Source organism: Ceratina calcarata, unplaced genomic scaffold, assembly GCF_001652005.2.
Source record: "Ceratina calcarata isolate Rehan_Ccalc_2016 unplaced genomic scaffold, ASM165200v1 scaffold351.2, whole genome shotgun sequence".
In the NCBI taxonomy this organism is placed as follows: domain Eukaryota; kingdom Metazoa; phylum Arthropoda; class Insecta; order Hymenoptera; family Apidae; genus Ceratina; species Ceratina calcarata.
This window is the reverse complement of record NW_017158043.1, coordinates 913,093-935,492: the sequence shown is the minus strand read 5'-3', so window position 1 is coordinate 935,492 and position 22,400 is coordinate 913,093. Positions and strand designations below refer to the sequence as shown.

General features: G+C 45.3%; 1 protein-coding gene across 5 annotated transcripts in view; it reads right to left on the bottom strand.

Annotated features, from left to right (window-relative positions):
- The window catches only part of LOC108625439 (nascent polypeptide-associated complex subunit alpha, muscle-specific form), a 224,591-nt gene that overhangs the window by 111,222 nt on the left and 90,969 nt on the right, over positions 1–22,400 (bottom strand). For all 5 annotated transcript variants that reach the window (XM_026813959.1, XM_026813958.1, XM_026813956.1 and 2 more), the window contains one exon: positions 14,361–14,414. In XM_026813959.1, coding sequence (XP_026669760.1) covers positions 14,361–14,414 — 54 coding nt within the window. The remainder of the gene's footprint in view (positions 1–14,360; positions 14,415–22,400) is intronic.

Here is a 22,400-nt window from a genome sequence, read left to right as displayed (position 1 = left end):
CCCTTTCCTTTCATTAAGTTTTCGTTCGTATCAGCGTGAAACGTTCTTGCTGATTATAAACCGTTTCATAAAATCTTACATTTATCTGGCATCGTTAAAACGAAAGGTTTAATGAAAAGCACTGCCACACAGTTCCTTTCATCTTCTCTTTTGCCACCGGTAAAAACTGCTCTATCTACTCACGACCCGCTGCAAAATCTCGCTACGCAACTGATCGAAGCTGAAATTAACGAGTACTCCGAACTATGTTCTCATTAAGGAAACTAATCGAGCTAAATAAATGTATCCTTTTTCCATTCACTGAAATCCCGTTTTTTTCATGTAATCGTGCTCGAACTACAAGCTCATACTCATTTATATTCTAATTCGATGTCTTTTAAATAATGGTACCTCGAGAGATACATTTTATTCGCTTGTTAATCCTTTCACCGAACGTTTACTGTATCATGGAAAACACGTCGTGAACACCTAATATCATTTTCGAAACGCTCGTCGCGTTACGATTTCATTTAATGAAAGGACCGGTCCGTTCCACCGTTTCTACGAAGAAACGAGCGATATCTGTGAATGAAAAAACGATTCGAAATCGTCGCGTCGTCGAGGGCATCCCGCGGCAGTGCACTGGGAGCCACGGCTTAGCCATAGCTCATCTTCGGGGCCGAAGTAACCAGTGGCGTTCATGAATACGTGTTCATTATTTATGAGCAACGCCTCTCGGCATCAACTGGACCAGCCTCCCTATCTACCGGTAGGCACGAAGAGAGGCAGCCGGATAACGTATTACGTCTTCATATTTTTTTCGACCGACGCACGGCCGGTAATTAAAGGTGCCCTGCCAAGGACTCGGATGATTTATCGGCCGTGCGCGGTACAACCTGATAAGATGGGACCGGCTGATAACGAGCTGCCTTTTGTACGTCCAGCCATCGCGAATCGAACTCCGGCTCCCTGTCTACCCGTTTATTTTTTATTTCCCGTTCTGTATGCATGCTGTTCGACAGATTCGAGACCAGGCGACAGTTCGACAATGTTAACTAGACGTTCCTGCCGGTTTGGTAAAAACCGAACGGTATCAAGGAGGAAGTTGTGAATTGATGTGGTGTGTAAACGGTTATTAGTCGCTAAGTTTTTATACGAGATAGGCACAGTCAAAAATGACAGAAACGAATTTATTTCGTTGAGATGTTAATTAAAGAGGTTGTGACGGTTTTGTGTTAGATGTAGTAAATCTCTCAGTTTCTGTTCATATAACTGTTTTTACTGCCTGTAAAAATCGACAGAATACAAAATAACAGTGAAAGCAGTAAAACCTGAGGAGATTTTGAAACTGAAAAAAAGATCGAAACTACACCTGACTCAACGACCCCTCTCCTTCTTTCGAGTCCGTCACGAGAGACCGCTCTCTATTCGGAAGAATCAATCCTAATTCATGCTCTCCGAGTCAATCATCGTATTTCCCAGTGAAGATTACAGCCTACGAAACACTATAATCCACGTTAGCCGGAATCTCGCTTCTAAGCAAATCGAAGTTAGCTCAAACAGCTGGTCTACCGTTTCATTAAAGATACTCGTGTTTCGTATTCTGCAAGGATATTGTTTTCATATCAACGTGGCCTGCGATATTCTAATTATGGTACTTAAACTTCTTCTCATCTTCTGTTACCTCTCCCCAATTCTTTGCATTTCTCGAGGCTCGCAGTACGACGGGAGATTCTTATGCACAATAAAACATCAATTTAGAAACCCTTCGAGAATAATACTAGCTGTATTATAGTGATTGAATATGCATTTTAGAAGCAGTCTACGTATTTAGAAAATAGAACCCGAAGAATGAATACAAATAGGTGAGACAGGATGGATTAAGATCACGTTACAGTGACAGGTGCGGCTAGGAATATAAATCTATAAGCCTATTAAGAGTCAAAAAACGTCAGAGTCTTCGTCCCAAACTTGTATAAAAAATAAGCAATTTGAAATACGTTAATAACTCGCCGTCTTTAAATCTTCGATTTCGGATCATCGTGATCTAAGCAAAAATGTCGTAAGGCTACCATAAATAGTCTGTTATTAGAATTGTTCGATTTTCGTACGAATGATACTAACTTGAACTGAGAACGGCCTCGAAGAGCGCGTGCATGCATGGTAGCTGGTCGGAGTAAGAAATTTACGCGCGTGGACAAAACACGCGGTCCGACGACGCGGCAACGATCAACGATGATGATTTCGAAGATTTAATTGAGACGTCTCGTCGATACTAAAAATACCCCCGACACCCCTTTGCGCGTCCCCCGGGACCTCGCGTCGTTTCTTTTCTCTTCCGGTCCGGCCCTATCGAACGTACCCGTCGGATTTTTCAGCCCGTTTCGAACGACGTTTTATTGGCCGGCTGATTTACGAGGAGCCAGGCTCGCGGTGTAATTTGTTGCGCCGTATTTAATTTACCTTAAAAGCGTACCGGGAAGAGAAAAAATCGAAAGGAGGAGGAGAGCGCGACGTGCAAAACCGGAAGGGAAATAACGTAACCGGGCAATGGTCTCGTATTGTTCCCTCTCGAGTAAATCACGATAATGGACACGTTTATAGAATTTTTGTTATGACGTACACGCGACGAGCCCCGAGTCTTAATGAGCCGTGGACCGAGGATGCACGAACGTGATTTTGATTTCGGGACGCATTTAACTCGATTCCATCAACTAACGTGATAAAGAGTTTGCATAAATGAAATAGTTTCGTCAGATAATATACGTATCACGTCGAAGTTCGATCCTCCGAATCCACACTACGAACTTGTAATCTTAATGAAACGTGTATGAATCTTCCTAAATCAAATGTGTATATCGTAAGCAAATATTTCTATTTAATCGATCATCTTCATTCACTGACAAAACTCAATCTCAAGACACATCGATTTCTCATTTCCATTGAAGAAGAATGAAAAGAGACGAGACGCACAATGACTGGCATTGTAAAATAGTATATTAATTGCGATCTAACGTTTTAACGCGTGTCGGTCGAAGCTTATCCGTGAGACATTTAATATCTAGCGTCCCCGCGGAACGAGCACGGGTCACGTCACGAAATTCATTACGGATAAAAGTGTCGGCCGGCAGAACCAGAGAGCGGCCGTCTCTCTCTCTCTCTCTCTCTCTCTCTCTCTCTCTCTCTCTCTCCTTCGCGTTTCTCCATTCGGTATCGCGTAAAGTTCCGGAGAAAAAGTTTCATGGCCTTTAAACCAAACCTCGCAGAACCACGCGAGTTTTTTGCCTGTACCTCGGAGAGAAACGAGGCTGCTTTCGTAACGTACGGCTAATTTCGATGTAATTTACACGAATGTTCCGCTCGGCCCGTTCAGCACGCAGGGAGATCGTTCGGTCCGAGTAATGTTCGCGGATTTTAGTTAATTAAATATCTTGTCCTCGCGTATAAAGAATAAACGCTGTTCCTCGTTTCGTTATTCGCTCGTTCCAGGACGAAGTAAACTTTCAAATCACAGTAGCTCTATAACATTTTCCACTTTATCGTAGAAACTCCGAAATTTAAACAGTAGAGCTATTATAAAAGGTACATGCAGAGTTTATTAAAAATGTCAGTTGTTATAAAATTAAGAACTCCGAATTAACGATAAGCGCTTCAACGTTCAATCAAGATTCTTTCCGCTAAATTCTATTAACCTTCGATGAGCCGGAAGCACTTGTCCGACTATAAATCAATCGGATCTCAATCCGATTTTTTCCAACTGAAAATCCCAATAAGATCACTATCGGGTTCAACGATAAATGGGATGATAAACGGGAACACGCTCGATTATAATAAGGCAAGATGTCGATGAATCAGCGCGGAGGTAAAGGTCGAGAGGATACACGGTCTTGAAAGGTCGGACACGCACGGCCTCCGCTCGAAAAAATTTCATACGTGATTCGCGAATTAATTAACCCGCCAGATCTGAAAACTATTTACTCTTACGCAATCGTTCTCGCGGAACTCGTTAATTGGATTGATCGACGTCGATCACCGTGGAACTAAAGTGAACCGACACGGGTGGCCGAGCCACGCGGTCTAGAATTGCATTTCCCCAATTTAGGCGTCTTCACATCTCTCGTCCGTTCGCTGTAACTAATTTCTATTATAATATTCGTGCCGTGCAATGCGAATATATCGAAAAAAATGAAATGAGAATAACAAGAAGGGAATCGTTCGACCGGATCATAGAGACGTGTTCTACGGGGATTGACTGAAACAGCGTTTGTCGAATATAAAACTGTCTTCTCTTAGGCGTGAAACCATATAAATTAGCCGAATAGACGTTCGGCGACACGTTCGAAACGCGTTAAACGATTCACGGTTAATTAAGAGTCCCGGCGTTTATGGGCTAAAGACGTTGACACTTCCCAGGGAGAGTAATAAATTGGTCGATGATCCCTTCCGTTTTCGTGGTCTTCTGATCTTGCAGGCGTTCGCTTTTGGATCCGCTTTACGAAATTATTGCTCGTAAACCGACGACTTTATATAGTGGTACAGCTCGATGACAACTGACACGTACCTGTCTAGGATAATCACCCCGTTGCAGCTTCCTATATGGGATAATTAACGTTTCGTGATCTCAGCTTTCACAAAAGTAGAGATTAATTTGTTATCGATGAAGAACTTTTTTAATGTTCCCAGAAGTGAGATAATTAGGGACTTCCAGGTAAAAGGATGTTGATTACTATTGGGAAATGTCTGATTTTTACCAAACATTATTCAAGCTCGACTCAAGTCGTTTCTTAATTCCTGTTCCGACAAGTTTACTGTTACACCTATTACATGTTTACTGATTCATGCACACAATGTCTCAAGCGTTCTATGAGACACTGCAACGATTATTACATCGATTTCTATTATAAAATTTATGGCAGCGTACAATGCAAATAATTTTCCAGAAGCGACAGACGCTGACCGTGGAATAAATGAAAATACAGGACGAAAATATTGTAAATTCGTCGTGTGACGTTAAGTACGTGTATGCCGGTGGAAGTCGGCAATAACTGAATGGAACGATGCTGGGGAATGTCAAATATTATTAAGCGGGGTGGTGTGATCCCTCGGATTCCGATACGGCGCGTCGATTGGAAACGGGGACGAACGTACGAGGCGCCGATGCTTATCTAACGCTTTTAATAGTAACGGCTCTGATCCCCGATACACCATATACCGTGCAATAAAGTATCGGAGACAGTCGTAAAAACGACTAAGCAGAGTAAATCGAGTAGCGTCCGAGTATCGCGAGACGGTGTAATCATCCTGTTTTATTGCTAAATAATGGTATAGAGGAATCTGGGAATTTCTGATCGCCACGTCCAGGAAAACTTAATTGTAAATTGGCTCGTTAAATTGAATTTACACCGCCCGGAGGCTTCGATATGGAAATTGATTGTGAAATACTTGGAGAGGTTTCAAAATTTCAAACTGTAGTAACACACGGGTTACAAATTGATTTACACTAATCATGAAACGAAAGTTCTGCGTGCCGTGACCACAACGTACGTGAAGAGAGGAAGTAAAAAGTCGGAAGGGTGGAGGTGGGTACCACGCACCGAGCGCTCAAAGGGCAATTTCACTATTTTTGCCTCGTAAAACGCGGGCAATGGACGGCGTAAAAATGAATAACTGGAGGATCGTTCGCCCTCTCCGCAGTGCACGGCTTTCGTCCTTGTTCCGACCGCGTTCGCCCCGGTGAAACGATTTTCATCTTCCGGGTGGAATAGATTATCTTTATTTACGAGCAATCCGTGGCTGGCAAATTGTTTGGGAACGGGTGAGGACCGTTCATTTACAAGTCCGTAAGTCTTCGAGTACGCGAGAGGGTGACGCGCAGCCTTGAAGCCGGCACCAGTGATTTCGAGGTCTAGGACGCTGGATTGAACAGTCCGCGATGTTTTTGCCCGCGTCATCTCTCGGACAAGAAACACGGAAGCCCTTATCTGATACACCGGCCGGCCAATAAAGTTTAATCGGAAAGGCTCGTTATCGAACGGATCCCGCGGCGATCGACTGGACGAGCGGAATTACGGGTCGAGGTCGATAAACGTAGCCTCGTTCCCTCGGCTGGATAGGATGAAAGGTTGCTCACCCGGGTTAAAAGCGTTTTCTGATGGATTCCTAATTTAGTTGGTCGGGGCGGACTGTTTGCGTGGTCCGAGTCTCGACAGGCTTTCTCTCGACGGAAATAACCGAACAGGAAGTACGTATTCTACTTGAAGCAGAACTCTGAGAATTGATTCGATTCGAGCATTTTGCCCGATGACGACAGAATCTATCGAAGGAACGTACAATCAGAAACTCTGACGTGATTCGAGAGAAGGAACGCGACTCTTCGTCGTCGACCCGCCAATCGCGCGAGACCGAGAGGTCGTTAATCGAACTTCAGAAACGAGGTACAATTAAAGAAAACTCGATAAAGGCGTTCCAACGTAAAATGCTCGGTACGTGTGAAATACATATCGATGATGGCGGGCCTGGGTGATCGATAGTAGCGGGAAAACGGTAGAAACCGATGAACAAAGAAACAAGGAGCAACTATACGAGCGAGAGAGGAGGGAGAGAGGACGGAGCGAAGGCAGAAGAAGAAGAAGAAGACGGGAAAGCAATGACGAATGAAGAAGCGGGATGAGAGGAACGATGAAGAGGAGCAACAAAAGGCACAGCCTCGGGTGCCGGGCGGGGCTCAGATGTTTATCCCGGTCGACCTCTTCCCCCGGCCCTCTTCAGGCCCCTCTTCGTGGTCGCCGTGCCCCCTTCACCTCCGCTTCTTGCGGAGAGAAACGCGCCCTCGGCGATCCGGAGTTCTCGACCGCTGTATCTACGTTGCGTATGCGTGCTCTTTTCGTGAGGATGCACAGTCCCAGTGGCGTCGCATCCTCCTTTCATTATTTATATAAATCGACGACTCATTCTTCAAATTAAAGTTAAGAGATACGATCTCTCACGATTTTTATTGTTACGCGTACTTCGATCGATCCACCGTTCAATCGTCCGAACGTAATAATTATTTCCAAACGATAGGAAATAACTTTTGAAGCAAAATTAATTATGCTCTATTTATCTATAACACTAGTGAACGTGGAACAGCAGCGAAGAGAAGGTAGACGACGGCGTACTCCGTAAAAAGCTCGGTTCAACGTCTCGAAAGAAATAGATGTGGTCGGACAGTTCAGGTTTAGGTATTCAGACGATGATCGATCGGAGAATTAACACCTGACCGTACCAGTTACGAGCTCGTGGTTAGACAAATATGTATATGAGACGGATGATGAATCGACGAAGCACAGTTAATTGGTGCAGGTAAACTGTGGATTTTTCTGCGGCCGAAAAGAACAGAGAAGAAAAAGAGACTGAGAATCATTGTATCCGATACAAATGAAATTTGAACTGTGAATGAAAACTGATGAGAACCGTTTTGTACAAAATTTGTTTGAACAAAAAAATTCAATTTACACGTCGTCGGTTACATGAAGCTTGCATCTTGCATCACTTATCACGCTCTCCGAGTTGCCGTCCGCCCCGACAGGAACACCCCCCGCACCAATCTTAATCTCCGCTAAACGAATCCGAACGGGATGGTCGCGTCGCTGAATGAAACAACCTTCTACCGTTGCCGCTCTCGTCCAAAGAAACGCTGCCTCACGACAAGAAAATAATTGCTGCCACCCTGGCCGATTCGATCACCGATCGATTATGCAAAAGAATCCACGCAGAGGTGCGCGTCCGACACACCACTTCAATTGAATATAAGATACGACCATATGACGATTTATACGAGAAATTATGTGAGATCCGATGGAAACGCAACGGCGATGCGCAACGAGGATACGCAACGGTGGTACAAGTACGCGGCTGAACGCGAGGCGAAGCGAGTTCAGTTTGATAGCCATATTCGCTCATAATCGAGTCGACCGGAAAGGAAACGCGAGGAGAGGGCGAGGTCGTCGGCTCGTGACGAGCCGTTGCGTCGGACTCTGATCTCTGATAAAATAAAAAAGGAACGCGAGGAAAGAGAGGAGAGAAAAAAACGACGCAACGTTAATCAGACACTTCGCATCGCCTCTATTCAGCTCCCGGCGAGCGGTGTGATCTAGCTCGCAGCAGGTTCTTCGGGACAAAAAATCGATGAATGAACCTTCGCCGGAACGGATGCTTCACGCTCGCTCTTCTCTTACCTCCTCTCTCCCCATCGAATTCTTTGCCCGAGCTGCCGTGATTAACCACCTACATCTGCCTCTTTCCAACTACAAATGTCATCGTCGACCGATCGTGCGATTTCCGACAGAATTACTGTAAAAGTAATCGGGACAACGATTTGTCAAAGATCACACCGTTCATGCGTTCGAGACAACGTCGATCGTGATCGAATAAGAACGATTCGCATGGAAACTGTGCAAGTCTCGAAGATGTCCATTGTTACACTTATAGTAGGGAACAGAGAGACGCTGGAGGATCGTTAGCGCGGAGCACGTATGCCAGTGATGACGCACTTCCGGTGAACCCCCACGGTGGCCCCGTGATAATTCCGGGGGATCAGCTCCGGGATTCATCCACCGTGACTCCGTGGCCCCGTGACGACCCTGCGGACGATGTTTGCTCTTGTTGGAACGCTGCGCCTCGAGAGCGGCGCTCGGAAGGAGGAAGAGCAGAGGAGGCGAGCGAAGGAAGATAAAATGGGCGAAGGAGAAAGGTGGACAGGACGAGGGGTGGAGGCACGAGGCGGATGGAACGAGAAAGGCCTCCAACGCCTAGCCTCCGAAGGAGCCGAGAGGCCCCAGATGGTAGCGGTTCGCTCATCATTGTAATTACTTCGCGAGGATGTACCAGTATATTGGATCATTATCGACCGCTCCATATCTACCACCTATCCCATAAGTATAGACTTATGCTCCCGGCTGCCCTGTAACAGCTACCCCCGTCGTACTCCGTGTACGCCTTCGCCTCTGCCAAACGCGCGTATATCTTCCACCTCGGCCAGGGGATCCTCTCGTGCCAGTTGCCAATACGTATAACTCGTTCCCTCGTATTCGTGTGGGATGATTGGTCCCGGCGACTTGGATTACGAGGGTAGTTGTTCCCGTGTCGTTTGAAATAGATTCTTCCTTCGTTTAACCGGATCACAAAACTTTCGTACGATGTTAAACCACGCCGATGAAACTTTAATGCAACCATGTGCAACGATCTTGCTCGTTCTGCGACGTACGAACACTTTTCTCAATTAGCGACACGAGAGATCGAAAATGTTCCAGACGATTTTAAACGAGTCCCACTCGCACGTACAATTACAACAATCGTTTAAATTGCGGGGTAATGCAATTTCCGATCTCGTCCGCGGTGCAGATTCTCGGAAAATAACAAAAAAGCCGTTGCACGCGAACTGGTCGCGGCAATTACTTTGTCGCGTCATAAATCAGTAGGAAAAAATTGGCGTTCATGCAAATCGATATCAGCGAGAGCGCCGAATATCGTTCACCTCTCGAGGCATCGGGAAACGAGAGCGAGTTATTCCGAGTGGCAATGGTTATTACCCCACCCTATATATCGAAGGGAATATATACCCCTCGAGCAGCAGCAGCAACAGCAGCAGCAGCAGCAGCACCGATCGAGTCACGTATGTCGATGATACGGGAGCACGTGCACCGGTGTTGGTGTCCACACCGGCGAATCTCGATCTTGGCACGTACGAGCTAACGACTCGTTCGTACGAGTCTCTGATCAAATAACCACGACCCGAACAACTTTCTCGGCCGGATCTACATCTACCTGACGAAAAGGCACGTTCACCAGCGCAAACCGTGGATGAGCAAGTATCACGGAAGCTTCTCTATGATTCGTGTTATACCGTCACGTTTAGAATTAGAATATCTCTCGGTCGCATTAGAAAACAAATGTTCATCTAATTGTAAAACTTCGCAAAAACAGAAAAATGAATGGTTTAACGATGTTCTCATCGATCAACAGCTACTCCCCAGAATATGCAGCAACGAATCGATATGCATAAAAAGAATTGATTGAACGAGCCGTTATTACGATTCTAATTCCGTTCGATTGAACCGAACGCTTTGTAACTGTTCGCGAAGATTTATACGTAAAATTTATCGTCGACGTCTAATATTAGTCTGGAAACGGTTCTGCGTCGTAGGAACTGGCCCATGCATGGAATGCTGTAGAAATTCGATCGCGAGGTTGTCAACCCGGTCGATGTGACCGCGAAAAGAGAGATCGCTTCCGCTCGAGCGAGAATCATCGATACATCTCGAAGGATACCGCCTCCTTTGTTACTCGACTTCTCAGCGTCATTTTCTAAGGGGATCTCGACCGCCTCGTCCAATTTCCTATTAATATATCAATACGTTCGATACGTTCTCGAGTATACGTATATGATGTATGAAATCTGCTGCACAATGACGCTTTTAGCATCGTGTAACTTTCTATATTTAACTGATCTCGAAGTCACCATCAGCGTTTTGCATACTGAGGGATCTCGAGAAAAATGAGCCCCACCTACTATAGAGATGCAAGTGGAGCAGCGAGCGTAGCTGGAAATCGATCATTAGATCTCCGAGTAACAAGAGATAAGAGTTAGCCGGTGCGCCGTTAGCTCGGAGCAGCGAGCAGTATCGTCCAGGACACAGTATCCAGGATCGATCCAGGACGTGCAACGGGAGCCGTCGAGGGAACGGGAGCGTATCGAGAGATGCGGCGTCGATAATCCTTCAGGGTAGGTCGGCGTGCATCCCGCGCGCTCGACGCGCGAGTTCAGGCGAGGCTACTCGGGATCAGAAGCAGCAACGGCAGCATCGTAAGAAGAAGAGGAGGAGGAGGAGGAGGAGGAAAGGAACGGGGAGAAGTTATCTGTTCCTCTTTCTCCGTCTGACGCCGGTATCCGCTTCTCTTCCTCTCCCTTAACCTCTGGCTCGCTTCCACGGCCGCCTCCGACCTACGTGTAGATGCTCAGGTGTAAAACCGTTGATTGCCACGCCAGTATTTTCTCTTTGCACGATGCGATGGTAGCAACGGTGGGCGTGCCGGCCACGACCGAAGGGAGACGGCCAAGGCCTCTCTCTCCTCTCATCGTGCTACCGCGATTATGTTTATTATACTTTGGCACACGCGTGTGCGTACGTGCGAGTACGCGCATCTGGTATCGCCTATCACCGAGCCGAGAGCATCGAACGTGACGCCGTGTCGGTTTATAATTCAGGCCCGAACACCTTCTTCAGGCTCTGATAAATTTCAGAAGCCTTTCACGTAAATGCTAGTTCATTTTTCGAGCTGATCGTCAGGGGGGCGGGGTGATATTCAGTTTCGATCGGTTCCGTCGGGTTGTCGAGGAACCAACCTTTCGGAGGATTCAAGGTCTTCATAAAAGTTGGCCTTCGATATCTAAATTTTATGTCATTTTTTATCCAACATTCAACACGGTCTTGAATATTCATTTCACATTTCGACGCAAATATATATTACTCGATTTTTAATTATGACGTCGCTTGAACCTCACGAAGCAAATAAACAAATCAGGCTGATTCGATGTTTATGCGGTTGTATAGTAGGTAATGAAATTCTCAGGTTCCTATTTGAGCACACCTTCTCGATTATACCTGTAAAGTGCAGCTCGTTACAAAGAGAGCTGATCGAATCGATACACGCGCGTGGAGGATCGACGCATCATTATCAATGAGGCTCATGCCACGAGCACGCATCGGACGCGGAGGATGAGGCCGACTCAGGATTCCACCGAGGTGGAGCCTTGACATTTCGTGGCCTGGAATCGACTGGCATAATCGATCGGCGGCTCCCATCTGACAAACGACCGTGCTATGCATTGCGTCTGGTACGCGTACGACCTCGTCGACCGGTGGAACGCGGTCGCCACTTGGACTAGATACCGTTTCTGTTTCATAAATAATTAAATCTACTCTCGATGTTCCATTTTTAAGACTAAGGAACGTGTCATGTATTTCAATGCTACGTGCGATATTTGTTTTCTATCAATGTATAATATCCGGTCAATAAATCGTCTGATTCACGATTTCGATCAATTAAATGAGCGAACCTACAATTCCCGAAGTCCGTCCCGTCTTTCCTCTCGATTCGACGAAACATCTGTCCCCCCATTTACGACAACGTGGACGTGACCAATTTTAGTGAGATCGTCAAACCGGGTAGCATTACCGCTTAGAAACCAAGCCTATAGGATCGTTGAACCGCGAACGTTGCCACCGTTCAGCGAAACGACCGCGAATAAATCGCGTCTGCGTAGCCAACCGCTACTTTCATAAATTACACCGTCCCCGGCATCGATGTTCCGTGACGCCAAAAAGTTACAGCTATCGACGCGGCTATCGATAACTCCGTCGTCGGTGGCTAGTGCGACACACCGCCGCGCCGGACGTATCCTCGCCTGTAGACTTTCCATAAATTGGACACGGTAGACGCGCCAATAAATCCGGGGGCGACCGTGCCCCCGGGAAACCATCGACCGACGCAAAGAGAAAAGAACGAGGGAAAAATAGCAACGAGCTATACCCGTCATTATCGCGAACGGTCGCCGCAATCGCTTCTGGGTAACCCGTTTGCATCACGCATTCCCGGCTATAAACGTTAAAATAAAAATTCGTAGAACGTTTTTCCCATAATCGTCGATGCCGATCTTTGACACGATAATTCATATATTAATTGATACATTTCGTTCATACCCCGACTGTTACACCGACCATTGTACGAAACGCGACGCTGGCGTAACGTCGCGTCGTTAACGTCGTCCGAAGCGAAAGGGAACGATGCGTTGCGCCAATAACGACGGCCGGGGCGCACTAAAAATTTTATAGCGTCGCGCGTATACGTCAGACGGGGTACGAGCGACGGTGGCGAAACCCTGTTTAACAAAGTAATGACTACAATTACTCCTGCTTTACATCTGCCTCGCGGAGCGAGCCGCGATCGCAGACCGTGCAATTTACCGCGGATAATCGTCGATCAACGAGAGTTACTGCCGGGAATCGTCAGCTACGTTCAAACGTTATTTCTTTTCACTTTGCCTCAGCGATGCGCGAGACGTTCATTATTGGACCCCCAATTTCTTCGCCAAGAACGTCTCGTACAGTTGAATTTTTTTAACACGAGATTTTCAGTACGACGTAATTACGATCGTGTTATTTTATCGGTTATTTATTACTCTGTGAATAAGAAAAATTCAATCGCTTTTCATTTCTAAGAAGGAGACTCCCTGTAACGTCGACTTGACCCAAGTGGTCAATTTACTCAATTAAAACGGGTAAAAGTAGATTGCGAACAGGAAAAACGAGAGGACAACGAGATCCGTCATCGAAGTAGCCGGGCAGAGAGGTGGGTTTGCGTGCAAGCGGGACATATCGTCTTCCTCGTGAGATAACAAAGCATTCCGATCCTTGGCTGGCTCGGAACGGCTGCTGGCCGGCCGGCAGGCCGCGGGTCTTGCATATAGGAAAAGTTGCTCGCGTGGTTCGTGTCGTGGCTCGTTCAATTTACATAAACACGTACTCATTGATTGCCGGACCAGATTGTCCGCCGTTATTACTTCTACGACCGGTTAACTCCTGGACCGCGAATAATCGCCTGGCCCTAATCGTTTCGCTACGCACGGACCTAGCACCCGAATCGATACCGGCCGAAAGGACAGTACGGGACCGCTTTATTCTCGGTCCGTCGTACACGTTCAACTCGCGAGACAATATCGTTGTAAATTCTTCAATCGTTCCCATTTTATGTACCGGTTTTTTACTTTTCAATTCGCGTCGTGACTGGATGATCACACAATAATTGTTTAGAATAGCATTCCCCCGAGGGACTTCAGTGACCTCATTACGATGATCCCGAGATTAACTGAATAATTTTGCATCGAGTATACTTACGTACATGCATAACCATTATTTTCGAATTTCAGAAGCGTACGTAACAACCAACTTCATTAATGAAATGAACAATTGCTTCCACGCTTCGAAGTAAAATGAGAAGGTCGCAGGTCTTAGATATTTGCATGTAAAGGAATTGAGGATGCAAACTTCGATGCTAAGACTTTTAAGGTTGTATGAAACATTGCATAAAAACAATCACAAAGCATTGAAATTTTAATAGTCGCTAGATATTACATTAATAAAACACTGTATTTCTTATGACCGAGGAAAACAGGTCGAACAATTTTATAAACCTTACTCCTCTTTTAAAGGTTCATTGCTCCAAATATTGGACACAGCTTTTTATTACATGTCTTGAACTCTTGGCAGAGATCACGGTTCATACAACTTTAATTAAACCGCGAACGTTCGATTGCGATTGAAAGTTAGATGAAAATCACTCACCGAACTGACAAGTGAACGAAGCAGCGGCATCAGGAAATCCGTTCTTCTCTGAACCTGAAACAAAAAGAAAAATGGGACGATCAGATCGAGGAATCGATAGCGGATTAAACGTGGATAAACGGGAGGAACGAAGAAACGCAGATGCGGGCACCACCCACGACGTAACCTTCCCTTTTCCTTTGGCATCGTTAAAGGGACCGCTCCAGATGTCGCGGATCGAAGGACTCGCGCGGACTCAATGGGAAGATTTTAATCAAATCGATTCGAGCAGAGATTCGATCGAGATCCGTGGGACCCACGTTCCATTGTTCAACGATGCGGATCCCTCGTGTGTGCGTTAATGGACGTATTGTGCAAATATTATATTGAATGATTCAACGATAGAACGGTTTAATCGTATGCACGGTCGACGATATTCCAGTATTGTCTCGAGATTAGTATAATGTCAATCGAGCCAGATGAATGGATGCTCCTACGCGTGCATTCATAATGATGCTTAATAATAACTTTGTTTGCAAAGAAGAGAACGTTCGAAAGAAACCCGTGATTAATCGATATGGAAATAACGTACCGATGGCTATAATAGATTTCGAGATTTTAAGAGCAACGTAATGAACGACTACGACGACTTCTACGACTCGAGGCACGGAATTAAAGTATAAACAGGAAGGAAATTTCTAAGGTGGCTCGACGATTCGTCAAGTTGAAACGCGCTAGAGGGGGTAGCAATTCCAATCACCCGGGGATGGAACGCGTATCGATCTATCGATCGGCGAATACCGCGTGTTCCGCGAGTGCAGCTGTAGGTGGTAGCCGGTGAACACCACCCACGAAGTGACTACTTAGCATGCACGACCAGGTAGAAGGTAGCTGCTACCTACCTATCTGACAAGGTTAACTAATACAGCTTCCCTGCGCGAGTATCCCTTGATTAGAACCGTCCTGATAAATCGACAGAGGCGATTTCTATCTGGCTGCGCGACATTTTTGCAGAACAGGATTTTGCTTAATGTAACTAAATTACATTATATTTTACAGAGATTGCGATATGTGCCAGAACTCGATAGTACAAGTTTCACTACCTCGCATTCTTATTGATATTAGTAAATTGACTATCGGTATTAAAAGTGATCGAATGAAACTCCAGTCGTTTAGCGACGTTTACACGCGAGCGCAATGCATTATCGTCTCTGAACAATTTACGCAACGCGTGCAACTACCAGCGGAGCAATTAAATCAGTGCGCTGTCTTAACAGAGGCGGGCTGTCGCTGGGATCGATTTAATTGGTATCCAGACGGAAGTACACGTGCATTATTCCACGGTTGGCAGACCGGCGCAGACGTCAAAACGTTGGAAATGAGAAAACCTCGCAGCGGGACACCTGCTACCGAGCTTTCCTTAGCCACGGACTTTTTCTTCGTCCACGCGCTCGCGAACGGATCGCGAGCCGGCACTTCCAGCGGACGCGCAGCATGGGGTGGCTCCGCGCGAGCTCTGCACGCCAATGAAATTGCGCGATTACTTGTTTTCTTGGTGTTTCAACGTCCACAGTCGGCGGAACGCCGATATATTAAGTCATAAATTTACGAATAAGGACGAGTCGAGAATGTGCGGTTCGTGATTTGCAAAATTTCTTCTTCAACCAATTTTGTCATGCTTCGAAGAATATATTAATTATACCAATTTTCTACTGCTGTATTTTCATCACGAGATACCCGATGAGTATTTCAATATATCCTGTCATCTTCGATCGTTACGTAAATTCCTCAATATTCAAAACACTTTAGATTTAATTATTTTATATACTCGTAAGAAACTGATGCTTCTCTGTGAGCTCATATTATTTTTCTCCCTCCCCTACCTCATCTACAGCCCCTACTTCCCTCAAACAAGTATCGTCAAAAATCTAAGCATACCAAACGTGTTCTACGAATCCAAAAGAATCACCTCAGCAACTTTGTCTACAAATAGTTAAAACAGGAAGCTGGAAGGAATGTTCAGCTTCCGAGGCAAACAGTAATGTTGCGCAATATCGAGGCGGGACCCGGGAAAAAGAGCAGCGGAATTGAAACCAGGAACGCGGACACGGGTTTCCCTGCGTTCCCTTTTGTCGTAACCTCGGCTCTCGGTATCGGCGGCGTTCCCTGCGGCCGCGTTCCTTTATCGCGACGGTTTTGCCACTTTGCCGCTAGCGAGCGAACGCGCAGTTACCCGCGGATCATAAAACACGTCGTAACTGTACTATTTTGCGCGATCCGCCCGATAACCGCGCGTTCGCCACGGAGAGGCGTGTCGTTCTCAGGGATGGGATCAAACGTTTCCATCCCTCGAACTACCTTTCACCTTTCATTCAAAAAACCACGTTCTATTTCTGTCCAGTCATTGGTCATTAAAAGACAGTCAGAAAACTGATTAAACTTTATTTGGATACAATTTAATGTTCATTACTTAAATCGTACGAAGAAAGGATTGAATTTCCGTGTCAATAAATACGATCACTCTGACTAAAAAGACTGAAAAGTACTGTAAAGTTCTTTTTCTAGGAAACGCTCGCAAAGTAATTGAAACGCGTTTACTCTTAAGCGACATTCCACTTCGTGAAATGGAATGTAATTTTGCTTCCTTTAAGAGGCACTCTACTTGCGAGCCACTCGATCACGTTACTACATGCTCTCCGCATGCAGAACGGGCTACCGTCTTTCGCGTTAGAGCAACACACCGTAATGGGCCCTTCTGGCCTAAGAATCAGATGTTTTCAGAAATCCGTGCGGTCGAAATGATCCGCTCGGCTCGTTCGATCGAACAGGGACGACCTTCGTCGGTAAACGAAGCCGTTTTTGTATGTTAAATGCGTAGAACGTGTTTGCCGTACGCGACCAACAGAACCGATCCAGAAATGTTTGAAACGCGATTTCCTGCAAGAACTATAGCGCGCCTCAATGCCTGTTCAAATTACGTGATTTGTTTTGTGAACGCAAATCCAATTGAGCGACGTTCGTTTCAGGACATAGACTCGCGGTTTCGCTGAGCAAAATGATTCTACGTTTCCATGCGAGAGCGATTTCTTACCGCAGAAGAAAGTACTCGCGGTATCGATCGGTATAAAAAACGATCACAAATGTCTTTTTCAGAAAAATTGCATTTTAATATACCCATCAAAAAGACAGATTTCAGTATGAATGATATGCTATCAGTTTTTAATATTCCAACCGCATCTATTAATAACCTGGTTATTAATCGTGTCAAAGATCGAACGTTACAAGTGTGGAAGAAAAACGAAATTGTCTGATCTTTTCGTTTTTCAGCAAAGAGGAAGGACGTTGAGGATCTCAGGCGAAACTGAAACAGAAGCTTTAGAAAGTAGAAAGTCTCGGCAGGTGAACATATTTCACTCGGTAAAAAATCTGGTACTTCAGGATGAACTGGCTAAAGCGTGAAGCGAACTATCCGCGCATTTCTGTGTGCCGGCTGACCATGAAGAAGCGAATCGAGCAGCGCTTCGCGGCCCGATCGTTCCTTATCCTGTAAATTTCAAACTGTGACTCAGAGAAGCCTGTACAGTTACGAAGGCGTAACGTAACAGTTTTCGTGGGATAAAAACGGCGAGGAATTCCGAAAGAAACCATGCAAAATACGTCGCAACACCTAACCGGCTGTCCGTCAAGGCGAGCGAGAGGGGAAAAAACGCGTGAACTTTGCTGCCGCTGCTGCTGCTGCTCCCGCGGAAAGCAACAATGAATCGTAGAATTCCAGGCTAAATCAATTCGCGACTGTTGAAGCGTGACTCGAATACTGTAATTGCGATAAAAGGAATCCGGGGAAAAAGAAGCCGCGAAGTTCATGATAATTGCCAGAAACTATTCGAATGTGCCATTCGCGCCGGTGGGTGTGTCGAATACTTCATGCATTTCAGTGGCGAGGCAATTTAATACGAACGCAACAGAATTTTTATTGTCATTAAGTTATTAATTAAAACATTTTCCATCGTATTCGATTAAAATTCGAACTGCGACTGCATGGAATGATTGTTGGAATCATGGAAAAGGAAAGGATCGCCTTTCACCGAAACAGCTGAATTTAAATTCCGGTGGAGAAGCCTCGTTTACAATTTCGATGGAACAGACTCGTTATTTATCGGTATTGTTGCTGTGAACTGAGGCACGTCTGGAGTGGCCCGTTCGCCAAATGAAACGCGACCTGTGAACCCGGCCGAGAGCAGCGTTGGCTCGGGAGGTCGTGTTCGTGAATGAAGAGCGACTCGTTAGTCGCAATAGTCGCGGGTGATGGATGGAGGGATCCGAGGGGCTTCCTGGTGGACTGAAAGGAGCAGCGAGAGGAACGAGCACGTGGCGTGGGAGTTCGCGGGGATCGAGCGAAGGGGACCAAGGTGTACGCGTTGTGGGCGGACCACGAAGGTGGTGGAGGTTCAGGAGGCGGCGTTGGTAGGGGCCTTGTAACACCAGGACCTACCGAAGCTCGCTCGATTCCCCGCTTTAAACAGATTGCTTCAACGAGATGTTCATCTCGGTGCCTCTACTCATTTCCAGACTGCCGATTCATACGCGGAGCGAAGTAGGGTCAGAGAGACAGATTCCTTCTACTTATTAAATACTAAATGAATTATTTAAGGAAGCTATTATCATACGTGGAAGTATCAAATTCTGATGAATTTCGTAGCATCAAGTATTGCACGCTCGGACTATTAATTTGCATAAGAAAATAAAAATTCCCAACGAATATGGATAGTTTTCAATAAAAATCCTCTGGATTTCCTATTTAGAAACGTGCACAGCAAAGTGGTTTAAATGTAGACATGTTACCGCGGCTGAACGTGTACTTTACGATATGTAAAACATTATTTAACTGCTCATTAGTCTCATCTCTTACTTGACCAGAGATCTACCGCAATAAACATCGTACATGATAATTATTAGATCCTAGTCAGCAATTATTATCCTGTTTCTATAGAGCGTACATGTAAAAAAAGAATAGGCTGCGGCAAGAAAGTGCAACGAGTCGAATCACTTTCTCCGACTGTGCCCTTTGCATGCCGGATTTGCATCGAGCCGTGGCTGATTGCCCGTAATTAGCGACGCGTGGCCCGCGCCCACGTCGGGTCAACGACGTCGTCGAGGTAGACCGAGAGGATGATCCTTGCCAGCGAATCGCCATAACGCTGTCGCGGACCTATGTTACCTAAGCGCCCACACGTGCGTCGTGGTCGCCGCGGTGATAAACGTATCAATTAGTTCCAAAATCCTAGTCAGTGTTTTCTCCCTCCTTCACTTTTCACGGTTGAATCAAATCATACCGATGATCAGATCGCGGAAAATAGTTATAATGTCGACATTAAAGATGAAATTATTCATGCTATTCATGAAAAGATGAAAAATCGAAAATATTTTGTTGTTGTTTATTATTAGCAATGTTCTTCCGACGTCTGATTTCTTTTTAAAAAATGCGTTTCTAAAGTGCATAAACTTTTGGGATTGACTGTATAGCCAATACATCCTTAAGAATAGTTCGAACGATTTGCTCGGATTCAGTGATTTTCCAACGAACAAAGTCGATTTTAGTTAGACGATGAAACGACTTTACCGCCGATATCCAGAATAATTTATTGTCATTACATCCATCGCGTCGACTGTAATGCTCGACGCCAGGGAGTTTGAAGAGAAAGCATCCCATCTGGAGTAACGTTACCGAGGTACTAACGCCGATTTACGAGTGACGTTCGTCCATACGTTTAACGGACACCATCGACGTGCCGAACGACAATTTCACTGGTAATTTATCCCTCGAAAGGCCGCATGAACGTTTTCTTTAACGGCGACGAATTCGAGAAACAATAGAAGAGAAACTGAGCCCGACTTCAGTCTTTCATACGTAAAAACGAGAAACGTTAGACAACAGTTTCATTGATAATATTATATTTCCGAGTACGAGATAAATATTTCGTATATGAAACGTAGTCCATTTAACTTGTACGTATGTATCATTTTTCAATGTCGTGAACTGTGAGAGATAAGAATAGAAAGTCAAATTACTCAAATCTTTCATCACTCATCACGCAATTTCATAATAAGTAGATAAAACTTTATATGACGAACTGTGATATTTACATGGAAAACACTTTTGTTATAAAAAATCGAAATGTCATAAATTCTGTCGTGTCAACGTACCGTGTCAAGATCCCAATGTTAAAATAAATCTTGCGTTGCGCAGGGGACGACAGCGTTCGAAAAACAGAATTGAATTATTCGCGAACGTACGGATATACGAAATCGTCCCACGTTCATTAATGTTTAAAACCACGTGCGAGGCAAACGGGCGAAGACACGAGCGTCGGGCGAAGAAGCGGTGGTCGCGTGACTCAAAGAAGGTGGACGCACGCCACGAACAACGGGCTCAGCGTGGCCGGCCGTTGTAAAGATCAAATCGATGCGTCGTTACACGGTGTCAGGCTGCACCCTGTCTGCCACTGCATGCGTACGCACCGTGTGCACTCGCGCACTTCTCCACCACCCACTTCACTTTGCGAACGAACGGAATCGACCGGTCGAACGGTATCGAAGTTTCGTTCAAACGTCGATTAAACTCTAGATTCAGTCGTTTCGTCTAGCTCTGGTTTCGTGAAAAAATGCTGTTCCCATTTTTGTATACTCTTTTCGCGAGACGACACCGGAGTTCCGAAGCGGAGTCGAACACGAAGTAGAGGCGAGTTCTAGGTACGACTGGGAAGGGGTCTGGCCGGGGTCTCTGACAAGAGCTGGAAGGGGGATAAGGTCGAGGGTCAGGGCTATGCCGTACGACCCGTGACTCCTGACCCTCTCGATCCTTCCGACCTCGGTCCGACCCTCCGCTCCCTCTTCTCTACTTCCCTCATCTCTCCGCGGTCTCCTCTGTGCCGCGCGCCGCGTCGCCTCCGATCTTTTTTTCTTTCTCGGATACATATTACCGCGAGCGGGACGTCTCTGGGAATGATACTTTAATGGAGGTTTCAAGAAGCTCGCCAGACTTCGAGGGTTGATTCATTCATTTTTGTAAGACGGATTCCAACTACGGAAACTTCAAATTCAAACCGAAGGAGAAAGTTTCGAGAACAAATTTTCATTACTGGATGCACACTATTCATCGATCGAACAGACGAGGTGAATTTAAAATTTTGTGAGATATAAATCGACGTAAGTGAAGATGCAGTTAGGAGTTTCTGCCTCGTGACTGAATTTCTTTTTTCCAAGTGACCGCACACCGTGAGATTCCCGACTTCTAGAAAAACGACAAAACGTGATCTTTGTTCTCTCTGTGAGAAGCCCGTACCTTCTGAATGTTCACCGGTTTTCGCAAACGAGTGGAATCGAAGACCGTAAACGATCGTGGTGAATATTCCGATATGCCCGCATTTTTAATCAGTATTTTAAAATAATATACGGGTCTCCCACGTTACTGACAATCCCATTCTTCATATTATAATCGTATACTTCAATTCATAATAAATGAACATGCAATGTAAAGAGTTTTCTATTGACAAAATTTAAATGAGCTCGGGCTTCGCTGCCATAAATGAATTGTTTATTAACAGATTCGCGTTACACGTGCGGAACCGTATGAAATGTAAATCACGACTGACTATTTTGTAAATATAATAGAACAAAAAGTCATGAAAAGTATGGTGCATAATGTTCACTCGACTGGTCTCTCTACTTAAAAGCGTTGAACGATAAATTATCAAATGAACATAAATAAATTATCGCATAATGCATTTCATAATGATTTCAGTGACCTGCAAATAATACAGAATCGCGGCAAAACACGCCGATATTACAACGTATTTTCTGTTATTATTCTCTCACCACAAATTCTATCGATGTTTCGAAGTTTGGGAACGTACCGACGTTTAAAATTGGAAATAAATATCTGAAAGTATTATACGTTCATTGAGAAAATGATGTTGCAAACTTAAGTTCAGACAAAACCACGCGTGTCAAAGCAGTAAAGTCGCATGAGAAATTCGAAGAAAAAGACTACAGCAAAATTTA